At 40.5% G+C, this 12,751-nt stretch overlaps 1 protein-coding gene across 1 annotated transcript in view; it reads right to left on the bottom strand.

The window, feature by feature from the left end:
- rnd2 (Rho family GTPase 2) overlaps positions 1-7,418 on the bottom strand; it is a 70,105-nt gene extending 62,687 nt beyond the window's left edge. The window contains exons 1-2 of the mRNA XM_072561554.1: positions 7,161-7,418; positions 6,481-6,568 (exon numbers count right to left, since the gene is read on the bottom strand). Coding sequence (XP_072417655.1) covers positions 6,481-6,568; positions 7,161-7,295 — 223 coding nt within the window. The 5' untranslated portion in view covers positions 7,296-7,418. The remainder of the gene's footprint in view (positions 1-6,480; positions 6,569-7,160) is intronic.
- Between the last annotated feature and the right edge of the window lie 5,333 nt (positions 7,419-12,751).

Raw genomic sequence — 12,751 nt, 5'->3', positions numbered from 1 at the left:
AATGATGTCCCTGAAATTTTAGCACTTCCTTGGATTCTAAGAAATTGTCAGGATACATTAGCAGCCTGTGTTAATCCCATGGGTAAAAGGCACAGCATAGTATGTTTGCACAGAGTGAAGCCCATCAGATACAATTTCCCCATCTCCAGCGCATTCCCAATAACTCAGGCATTATTCCATAGAGGGAAAATGGGGGAGGGGAAGAGTAAGGATATCTGGTGACCCACACATTTGCAGACCTGGAAGCTGGTTTCTTATCTATTCTCTGATGTATTGTCTGGCGCATCCCACATAGAAATAAGCAAACAAAGAAATAGCTTGCTAACTGAAACATTGAAATGACAACAAATTTACCAGAAATCTTTTAGGGGCAAAATGATGTGTTTAAATGTCTGAATACTGAAATTATTTTGTTTGATATTTTGGGGGATAATTACCTTCCGCCATTTTCTCCTTTCCTGTAAGCACTGGGTTCTCCTGAAATTTGGGTCTGCAGTTCAATAGTAGCAAACTAGTAGTATTTTGTTCTAAGTGAATTCTTTATGCAGAAGGTAACAGTGCAATACTTAATGAGCTATTCAATTCTACGACAACAGAACAAATTCTAATTTCAGCCTCTCTAACATCCATACCATTTCTTGTAACATTATTGCATTGTGATTAGGGGCAAGTGTCCCAAATTTCCTCTAACTCAGGGATGCTAACGTTAACTGCAATACACCTAGTTTGATTCTGTCCAGCACCAGCTAACTGCACCAACCCAAAGCAAACTTATTGACTTTTTGATTCATTTCCTTCTCTTAAACTCAAGTGAATTTTATGCTGCAATCTGAACTAGTATTTGACTAACATTAGCTCTTTGGCCAACAGTACATTTCAGTTTTATGCTAAAACTCATTTGAACTTTAAAAATTTAAGAATAAAACTGTAAAGATTTTATCATAAACAGGAATTCATAAAAGTGTTGGAGTTCAGACCACCTCAGTAAGTTACTGAACTGCAAATTCATTGCCCACTTTCAAAACCTTTGCAGGTTTAACAGCAAAACTTTCAAAATTAGCTACAATATGATTTTAGATTTTTAAGAAAGGATTTCATCTAAATGACAATGACGTTAAGAGAAATGCAACCAAAACAACAGTGGTGTTCAATAGCATGTTCAGTCAATGAACTTTCTGTCATCACTGGGTGCCTATGGCTCTGGGAACCAGCAAGAGGTCAGAATTAAGCCCTAGTCTATTCATGTCCCAAATCTCATCAACATTCCTCAAGCACTCTTGCTGAAGGGAGCAGGAAATTTGTTACCAGAAACCACCGGTTCCCACACTATAGTCCTGTGAGAGTGGGATAAGGGCCTATCCCTATGTAGTCTACTCGTTTACAGAAGGAGAAAAACACATTCAATTATTTTCCCATTTTACAAAGACACAACTCACTCCCACTTTCTTCCAGATTCCCTTATAAAACTTTGAACTTAAGAGGACCAGTTTCAGTTTAACTTGTTCGCTTGATTTTTGTTCAGAAAAGAAAAAAGGTACCCCTAAAATATAAAAGTACATTTGATTCATCACAGTACATAATGATTCAAGAAATAGTTATGCAAGTATGCATCACAGAAAAAGCCATTAAGAATAGAAGACATGCAATTTATAACAATAATTGTACTTATATCATAATGAATGGTATGTGACAAAGCACATAACAACAAATTTGCGCCGTATTTATTCTACTTAGTAAAAAACCTTTGGTTGTTAAATGGTTTTGTCCCAATGTTCCACAGCACAGAAGTGCAATAAAAGTAGACGATGCTTAGAATTCACAGAAATTCCTTCAGCAGCTGAAAAGGAAATCACACATCAGGATATAGGTAGAGATCCCTAGTCATACTGTCCTGTTGTTCTTCCTTTTAATGTTGAGTAATTTTTCCTTCAGTTTGTTTTTAGAAAAGTTTTAGGTAATGAAACTATACCTTACATTGAAGTGAAGCACTAAAATTGCTTCATTGATTACTTTTCTTTAAAATGGTAGCTGCATTATTAAAATGTTAATCATTGAATTAAAAAGGAAAGTATTAAAAAAGGTGAGTGATATGTCACTGTTAAGTGGTAAGTGCTAAATGGTACGAAAATCTAGTCTACCAAGCTGTAATTGGTTTAACTGAAGGCTACTATTGTAAAAAGAGGAAGCAGAGTCCCTTTATAAATCTATTACATTTAATTGGAACCTTTCTTTATAAATCAATTACAAATGCCCTAACATGCCCTAATAAATATGCCTGGGTAACATAGTACTTCCCCTCTTAGGGTCTAACAGATTTTATGGTCACTGAATCTAAGTAAATCAATACAAATCCTTGCAGTTCATATTTCCTGAAAATAAAATCCTCAGAGACAGAGAAGCAAATCATGGAAAGTGCAGCCTTCCCTTTCACTGCAACACATATCGGGCACTTTAAAACATGAAAGATGATCCACCCAGCAAAAGCAATGGTCTCAAGCTCCTTTTAGGCTATTGATTCAGGAATTTGGCTTTGGAAAGGCTCATTGTAGGTTCAGACAATACTCCACATGGGAAAGAGGACTGAAAGTGACAGCAGGGAGCTGCTAGACTGGAAGAGACCTCTGCTGGGTCCTAATTCCTGTTCGACAACACTGATTGCAACTCTTAAAAAAGGGGATGCTCTCAATAGCAGCCACTGGAGGAGAAAAGCAATCATTAGATCACACCGGATAAAACTGGTTTTTTACAAAATTATGATATCGATAAGAGGAGCTACTATATTCTGCAAGACCTCCACGCTAAGAGTCAGTATATTAGCTGATTCCGTCACCAACAAGCATAATGCGATGATTTCTCATCTAAATTTGGAAAAATTGTTCTTTTTAAGTAATGTGACAGTGCAAAGTGAAGGACCAATGCCCACAATGCAAGACAGGTCAAGGTTGAAAGCATTAGATGAGATACGGTATGACAAAAGTCAATAATTCTTAAATAGGCTATGTCAAAATTGAGAATTCACAGAGGGAGAATTTTGTTTTATTAGTTGGGAATGAATGAGCCCCAGCTTTTCTTTCAGTGCCACATTTTTCATTTCACTCCTGTGTGGCGATCTGACGTTGTAGGTTCTCACCCAAATGCAGCTTGCTCCTACTTTTATAACATGGTATGACTGAAGAGATTTGGCTCATTAGTGTATTGATCACGGAGCCACAAGGGTAAGATGATAAAATGAACAACATTTTATGAATAAATATGAACTTTCCATTTCTTTCATTTTACCTTCATACTTAAAACGGAGAAAGTTCAACAACGCGACTGACTTAATACCCATGCGGCTATCTGATCAACTCATCAGATATCTTTCACATATTCACCAGAAGAGAAGGTGATTTGGTGAGACATCAAATTGACATCTAAAATGTGCACTTTATAATCAAATCAAACTTTCCATCTGCCTCAGCAGGGGGAAGCGAGGCATTAAGCTAATGTAGTTCATGGCACAGAATGTGCCTGTAGAAGAGCTACTGAACAACTGGAGAAGCTAATCAGTGAACAGTCCCCTCTCCAAGGCCTGGAATAATATGTTTACAAATACAATAAGACAACTTTTCTATAGCTTATGGATAAATGTTACAAGTAAAACTCGCACATAACCCTGATTTGTCAAAGTAAAACAAAAAGACTTTGACAATAACATCTCGTGAATCTGTCTCTGCCTCAACTCATCCACTGCTGAAACTCTCAGGCATAATTTTGTTACCTCTAGATTTGATTATTCTGGTGTTTTCTTGGCCAGCACCTCATTGAAACTTAAGCTCATCTTTAACTCTACTGCCGATATCCCCACTTGCATTAAGTCTCATTCCCCAGTCACCTTTTTTTTAAACTGACCCTTGACTAGTTTGGCAATGCATCAATTTTTAAATTCTTATCCTCATTTGCATATCTTACAATGGTCTTTCATCTCCCCATCTTTACCCTAGAATATTCAGAGATTCTGTAATCCTCAAATTTTGGCTGCTTTCAAATTCAATACATAGGTCATTCCATTTGTGGCTGTGTCTTCAGCTACTTAGGCCCCAAGCTCCAGCATTTCCTCCTTAAACTTCACCAGCTCTCTGAACGTCTCCCTGTTTTTTTCTCCTATCATGTTTCTGAGGGTTGAGGCATGAACTTCCACTGGATTGATCCACACTTTGTGAACAAATCGTTAGAGTAGTTTTTCACTGCCTTTTGCAGGAGGCTCTCCTGCACTGGATTGGAAACATTAGCAGGCTGAGAATCAACCTGTTTGACCCCAATACAAATGCATGGATAACAAATTCTGAAGCTTGTCCCAAACCCGGGTAGGGATACTAAGGCTGCACCTCCCCTCAAGCTATATTTTTTTTAAAGCCAATGTCTGACCACATTTTGGTCTATCGATCCTCTCATCTCCTTAAATAGCTCAATGTCATCGAATGGTTCCAGCCTTTGGAAATTCCATTATGTTATGGATGCTATATAAATGCAATTTATTGCACTGTAGATTTGAACTGAAATCATAGCCAGGATTGGTGTTAAAATGGTGGCACGGCCCAATTAACGTTAGCTTGTCAGATTTAACCAACTTCTACTGTCCTGCCTGCCAGGACCTTTGCAAGGGCAACTTTGGAATAGGCAAGAAATGAAACACCACAACTGTGATAACACAGTCTTTTAAAATCCCACAGACACGGTTTGAAATGCTTCCATTAAAGTTGCTAGATTAACGTTCAAAGGTAATGAACCCACGAAGTCTATTCCCCACCTCAACCATTCATCTCCTAGATATGATTTGGACAGAGCTCCTCAGTCACTCGAACGCCTCCAAGTGACCAGATTCAGAACCGCAAGCGACAAAGGCCTGGGAGGAACAGGTACAGTAAGTGGATTGCACCATTGTTGAAAACATATCTAGGATCCTTGTATGTCCCAGAGCTTACCGATCTGTCGCTGAATTTCTTTGTACGACTTCATGGAAACTGTACATCGTTTGTCAAGGTGGGGGGGGGGGGTGGGGGGAAACGAAAGATGTCAGTTTTGGCAATGACAGACACACGAGTGGATCACACAGGCAAGGTTTGAAAGAGCAGGTTCTCATTAAGGCTGCCTAAGCCCCCTGTTTGAAACGAGTTTCATAGAATCCCTACAGTATGGAGGCAGGCTATTCGGCCCATCGAGTCTACACCGACCCTCTGAGGAGCATCCCACCCAGACCTCCCCCACTCAACCCTGTAAGCCTGCATTTCCCACGGTAACACCCCGCCCCCCCCTCCCCCAGCTTGCACAGCTCTGGACACTACGGGGGCAATTGAGCATGGTCAATCCAGCCTAACGTGCACAACTTTGGACTGTGGGGGCACCCGGAGGAAACACACACACGGGCGGGGGGAGAATGTGCAAAGTCCACACAGACAGCCACCCGGGACTGGAAAAGAACTTGGAGCTGTAAGGTAGCAGTGCTAACCCCTGTCACAGCTTCTTTCACGCTGGATCATAAAGATAGAAAGGCCAGCCCCAATATTGTCAGTGTGTGTGTGTGTGTGTGTGTGTGTGTGTGTGGGGGGGGGGGGGGGGGGGCGGGGATACACACGGTGAGAAAGGTCAGTGGTTTTAGGGCTGGATACTGACTGGCAAACACGCTCTCTTCTAAATCGTAGCGACCGCGAGGTTTAACAGGACACACTGTTCAGGCGACTGAAACACTCTCAAACCCAAGTGCGAAATCCCCAGTCTTTACTCGTCCAACATTCTCACACCCCCAAATGCAAAATCCCTGATTTTTTTTATTAGTCCAACATTCTCACACCCCCAAATGCAAAATCCCTGATTTTTTTTATTAGTCCAACATTCTCACACCCCCAAATGCAAAATCCCTGATTTTTTTTATTAGTCCAACATTCTCACACCCCTAAATGCAAAATTCCTGATTTTTTTATTAGTCCAACACTCCCACACCCCCAACGCAGAATCCCTGAAATTACGTTAGTCCAACACTATCAGAATCCCTGAAGTTTTTGCTGGTCTAAATGAGTGAAGCATTCCTCCTCGCTGTCGTCTGTCTGCTACGTGCTGCGCTTATCGGCGCTGTCACTTTGCATGGCAATCTGCCTGGGCGCCTGGTCAATGCAACTCACAATCAAATTTAACCAAAAAGTGTTGGGGACGTGTTTCCATCCTGAAGGCGCTCCCTCTGTGGGGGTGGGAACAGGAGGTTTAACTCTCCTGAAAGGAGGTTTAACTCTCCTGAAAATCGTCAGGAGCGAAACAGATTGCAGCAAATGATGCTGCGCTCTCCTCTGACTCCCGCCAACAGTTAGAATCTGCACACAGCCCCCATTGGGATGGTCCAGGTGGAACACTGGATTGGTGCAATGGCGCAGAGTTCGCCTGTCATTTCTGCCTTTGAGTCATCGCTGAAGCCAGCAGCAGCCCCCTGGTTCAAACGAAACAACTCACCTGAAGTGTCCCACATGTTCAACTCGATCCTTTGCTTGTCAATTTCGAAACTCGCTGTGTAATTTTCAAACACAGTGGGAACATAATTCTAGAATTGGAGATAGGAAAAGTGACATTAAAATCCTGAATTCATAGATGCTTTAAAGGGGGGGAAAAAAAAGAGGTTTTAGAAAAATAACGAGGTTACATTTATAGAGTGGACGCAATTTGATTTAATTTTTCGGAAACAGTTAATTGAAAAAACTTGCTCGTGTTTTTAAGCTAACTTTAGCGTTCCTAAACGGAAGATCATTCAGGGAAAAAAAAACACGCAAACACAAGGAAATATGTCAATCCAAAAATCAATATAATCGGGCGGACTTTTACCAGTTTCGCCACCGAAGCAGAATTGATTTTGAATAAATTCCCCGAACGTCAACATCTTTAAAACCATCCGTCAGATTTCGCACGAAACACTATAGTATTTTAGTTCGAGGCGACCGATTTAATATGTACATATTTGAGACAAAACTTAAACCGTGAGCACTCTTAGTCTCATTGCATTTCTTTCCAGGATAAGGAAGAGATCTTACTAACATCTTAATGCAACACCTGTGAGTTACTCAAAACACAGCGGATGGTTTATTCCAATTTCAGACTGCTTTGTGGGAAGAAATTCTATAGAAGAGAAAGAAAATTACCTCGGGATAACAATCCTTAGCAAATACATGTAATAAAGTAGTTTTCCCACATTGCGCATCCCCAACTACAACAATCTTGCAACGAGCGATTTGATTCTCCATGGTCTGACTCTGATGGCTAGTCCCTTCTCTCATTGACTGTCGCCTTCAACTAGTCATTCACAGTGCGAGGAAACAGCGCGCTATCTTTGCTGTACTTTTAGCTCCCTGAATGCCACTGCCTTGCTTTCTTGGGGCTCCTGGAATATGAGCCGGGAGCTCTTCATTGAACATAGAGTCGCCAATCAGTGCAATGGTCTCGGAGATATGCAAATAGAGGCGGTACCTGGGAGGGGCCAACAGTTGGGAAATAATTCAATTAGAATGAGTGGATTAAATCAAATTGAATCAAGCCTCCCGTTTAACACAGAAGTGTGAACGACACCCTGTAAAGTACTAATTCTGAAAAGAGTTGCTTTAGGGACGTGGCACCTTAAAATGAAAACCTGGGCTGGAGTTTTCCAGAATGGAATGCGAGGGGAGTTTTTTATTGAGGTGACAGCTGAAGAGGTTTTTGAAGAAGCTGGGCATTTAAAACACCTAGCATGTGTGGAATGAAAATAAATGAAAGCAATTGACAATCCCACTGTGTACACACACACAAAGGATTTTGAGGAAAAAAATTGCAATGGATGAACACCAACATGCAGTGCCACTGAGTGGTGGAGTGTGGCATTGCCTCTCACTGCAGCTCAGCCAAGTTCATCTTGTCTCTTTTCTTGGGATCTGGGCATTGCTGACTAGGCCAGTTTCTTGCCCATAACTGCCATGAGAAAGGGCTGCTACTTCTCACCCTCAAAGCTGCTGTTGTTCATGTGTAGTAGATATACCTAGAGAGTTGTTCAATTAGGACTTTCCAGGCTCTGATCCAGCGATAAAATGGAGCAACGATTTTGTACCAAGTCAAGGTGTTTGTTACTTGGAGGCAAGTTTGTAGGTGATCATTTTCTGAGCCACCCTTTGATCTTGTTCTTCCAGTCGCTAGAGGTTACAGGTTTGGGATGCACTATCAACGAAGTTTTAGCACCTTGCAGTTAATGCACCCAACACCCCTGTACTGGATGGACTGAATGGTTCACATTGTGATAGCATGGCACTTGCAAAGGAAGAGCTTGATGATAGTTTGAGAGTTGGGGATCTGTCATGGCTACTTAGCACCTGACCTTGTTACAGCCGCCTTAGTCCAAACTTCCATAGAAAAGGCAGGGTGGGAGTGACTGCCTTTGACATAAAGGCAACATGTAACTCAACATGGCATTCAGGACCCTCATTCAAACTGGAGTCAGTGGGAATCAGGCAGAATGCTCTCCATTGCTTAGAGTCATATCTAGCACAAAGGAGGATGGTTGTGGTCATTGGAAGTCAGTAATTTTAACTCCATTATTTCAAGCAAGATATACCATCTACAACCAACCACACCTATTTGCTTCCCCACCGACGCACAGTAGCAGCAATGTGTACAATCTGCAAGATGCACAGCAGTAAGTCACTCACATCAAAGCCCTTGAGCATGACCACCTAGAAGAACAAGGGCAGCTGATACATGGAAATACCAAGTTCCCCTCCAAGCCACACACCATCCTGACTTTCAACTATATCGCTCTTCCTTCATCACTACTGGGTCAAAATTCTGGAACTACCTTCCTTACAGCAGTGTGAAAGTACCTACACCAAATAAACTGTCATGGTTAAAAAGAAAACAACTTAATTCCACTTTCTTCAGGGCAACTGTAAATGAAATAATGCTGGCAATACCAACATCTAATGAATAAGTTTTAGAAATGGTTGATTTGAAAGCAGCAGAATTGCTCAGGAAGAGGAATCTGGATGTTGTGGATTGATTCATTACATTCAAGCACAATGAGAAGCATACTTTATCCATCAAAATTTGTGCTTCAAAAGAAACTCCAACACTGTGTACTGTATCAGAAATGCCTATTGAGGATTAAGACAACAACTTTAAACAAATTAATAGATGTTGCAGATAGCTTGATATATGCATTTCAGGAGAGGTAAAATACTGCATCAATATCAGCTTAATAAAAATGATGCAGTGACTATTCATATTATTGTAACATTTTCAATTAGAAAAAAACATGTTTCAATAGCCTAGTGACATGACCACAATGCTACAATTCCCCTCTGAAGGTGCCTATAGGTGGTTTTGTCCAGCAATATGGAGGCTGATTCTCTGTTTTAAACTAGCCAATAAGACTGCACTTCATAGGAATCAGTCTGAGCGAGCAGCCGGGGACAAACCTGGGATTAAGATACAAACTTTTGGGAAGACAGAGATGCAGAGCGAGATAAGATAAATAACCTAAATAGAAAAGCATGTAGTCAAGCACTCAAGGGGATTGCAAAGTAAGAAAAGAAAGGGGACAGAGAACAAGAAAAGCAGAGAAAGCAACAAAATAGACCTTAAATTCTAAAATAGCAGCATCCTAAGGGAAAAAAGCAGTGACAAGACATTCCTCTGCAGGCATCTTTAATCAGTTTAAATAAGAAGAAAAAGAGAGGGCTGCAATTTCTCTTGATTACATTAGCAATGGTAAAGGTAAAAGGTGATGAGATAAAACATTGAGATAACGCTGATAAAAAAGATCATAAATGAAACTGACAATTCTAAATGGAAACGTCAAAAATGAAATGCTGCAAAAATGGTGTTGGCAATGAAAATAATTAGAATGCAAAGTTGTAAATTAAATTGAAGAACTGAATGTAATATCTGTCATATTGCTCGTATGAAACCCAGAATTTAAAATGAAAGATGTGAAAAAAAAAGTTCAGGTGCCAGGTGGCAAAACAGCCATATGTCAGTTTTCTAAGTTATAGCACACTGTGCACAAACTACTTGCTCTAGTTCTATACAAATGTCTGGATTCAAGTTTTGATCAGCAACTTCTTTGTTTTTTACAATCACTTAGTTCTGAAGTTTTCACCTTCCCTCTCCTGAATGCAGATGTTTCCTCCTTTAAATCACTTCTTAAAACATACCTTTTGACCAAACATATTGTCAGCTGTCCTAATATCCCCTTCTGTGGCTCAGTGTCAAATCTTGTTGTTTTCTGTGAATGGGATGTTTTATTACATTAGAGGTGTTATATAAATACAACTTGTTGTGGCTGTTGTGGCTTCATGCTCTGTGGTATTCCTTTGGTGACTGTTGCTTTTTGATACCCTATCCAAATGGTCATGAATGTGTGAGTCTCAGCTGTGAGTGTGATCAGGCGAAGAGTTCACACTTCTGAGCTATGTTAATTACGGCTGACCGTTTATCATTACACCACTGGCCTGATTGAGATCGTCAACATCAAGATTTGTGTCCCACAATGGTGTATGTACCCAGTGATGCATCAGAAAAACTAGTAAACTGATATAAAATTCAACAGAAACTGGGAGTACTGTTGAGTAGTGTTTTCCTTATTTACGTTTCAGATTTTGCTTTTGGACTGTGTAACTAATTTCCCAACTTCTTGATTCAAATATAATTTGTATGTAGCATTTGAAGTTGGATAATGTCCTTCACCCCAGGCCCACTCAGAAAGCAGATGTCAAGTTCTAAATTTGATGTGGTCTAGTATTATAATAAAAGTTTAACACATGTAACATCTCTGTTGAATGAAAAAGCTCAGTACAGAATATTTATTTTTGAACTCAGTTCCTAGTCAAAACTAATTTGTGAAAACAAATGAGGAAAGGTGTATTTGTATAGTGCTTATCACAATCTTGGGATGCTCCAAAGCAGTTTGCAGGCAATTATTTAATTTTGAATTGCAAACAATGTGGTTGTGTGGAGCAAGTTTACACAAAAGATAACTGTGATAGGTAACTAGATAGAGGACCAAACTTATACCTAGGAATGCTCTGCCTTGACACTCAACAGGAGTAGTGGACTTCTGCAGCCATAGGAACATCTGTATTTCACTTGTGGGGCCATTTCAGTAGCTGGTCCTCTTGGATATACCCCAGTCCTGGTGGTGGAAACAAAAAGTCAATGAGCAGTTGCAAGGTTTTTCAAGTCTACTGCTCCCTCTGACCCTGGAACTCCAAGTTGCCAATTGCCAGAGAACCTATATAAAAATCCAAACTTGTAGTTGCCAGCACAAATCAATTAGAAATGTTTTATCTGTAACTCTTCACCTGCCCTGGGACCTCCACTGGCCTTCCAGTCAATGGCATTCAGAGCCAGACACTGCCAGATTTTCCTGGCCATTAGTATTCTTGGACATTCAGAAAGTTTTAGTGGCTGGAAGCAACAGGATTGGAATATTCCCTTCTGTCAACATCTCCACTGGAAACCCTCAGAAATCCAGAGGCAGCAATAAAGGTATTACTATCACAATCTCTCCTATTGGCATGGACTGGTTGGACCGAAGGGTCTGTTTCCGTGCTGTATATTTCTCTGACTCTATTGTCTTGGCCTTTACTCCTACAGAATTGTCAGTTCCCAGGTACACGCAGCACGAAAGTTAGTTCCACCTGTTTTGCTGGTCAAGAAATTAATATTGGTTAAAGCACAATCAGAAATACCTGCTTTTCTTTAAGTATTGTCATTGGATCCTTTACATGTCTCATCAGAACAACATCTCAGACACTGCAACATTCTTTCACTCCTGTCACTTTAAAAATGTGCCCTCTTGACTTGAAATTCCCCATCTTAGGGAAAAGACAAGTACCATCAATTCTATCTATACGTCTTATTATTTTATGAACTTCTATCAGGTCACCTCTCAGTTTCCTATGCTCCAGTGTAAAAAGTCCAAGACTATCCAGCCTTTCTTTACAAGTCAAACCTTCCATACCCGGGGATATCCTGGTAAATGTCTTCTGATACCTCTCCTGCTCGATAATATCCTTCCTATAACTTAGTGACCAGGATTGGATACAGTATTCCAGAAGAGGCTTCACCAATCTCCTGTACAACATCAACATAACGTCCCAACTCCTTTACTCAAATGACTGAGCAATGCAGGCAAGTATGCCAAATGCCTTTTGAACCATCCTGTCTATATGTGATGCAAATATTAAAGAGTTATTTACCTGCAACCCTAGTTTCCACAGTTTAAAGATATGCAGGTTAGGTGGATTAGTTTTGGTAAATGTGGGATATTGAGGATCGGGAGGATCTCTGGACGGGATGCTCCTCATTGGGTTGGTGCAGACTTGATGGAAGGCTGATGAAGAGCATATGCCCGAAACTTTGACTCTTCTGCTCCTTGGATGCTGCCTGGCCTGCTGTGCTTTTTCAGCGCCACACTTTTCAGTGCAGACTTGGTAGGCCAAATGATCTCTTCCCACACCAAAGGGATTCTGTGATTCTACTAACATCTGTGATGTTCTGGAGTTCAGACTCAGAATTGGTAGTACTGTTGTTGACATAAACTCATTCTCATTTATTTGTGAGTTATAAATCTTTGGAAAATAACATAATTTATTGACACTTCTGTTCTATACGTTAAATGGCAGCAGAGTACACCAGTTTAGCAGTGGGACCATCTATACAAATCTGGGTAAATGGCTGTGTTGTTATAGACACAAGTTGAAAGATT

Source organism: Chiloscyllium punctatum, chromosome 42 (assembly GCF_047496795.1).
Source record: "Chiloscyllium punctatum isolate Juve2018m chromosome 42, sChiPun1.3, whole genome shotgun sequence".
Lineage (NCBI taxonomy): Eukaryota > Metazoa > Chordata > Chondrichthyes > Orectolobiformes > Hemiscylliidae > Chiloscyllium > Chiloscyllium punctatum.
This window is presented reverse-complemented; position numbering and strand designations above follow the sequence as displayed.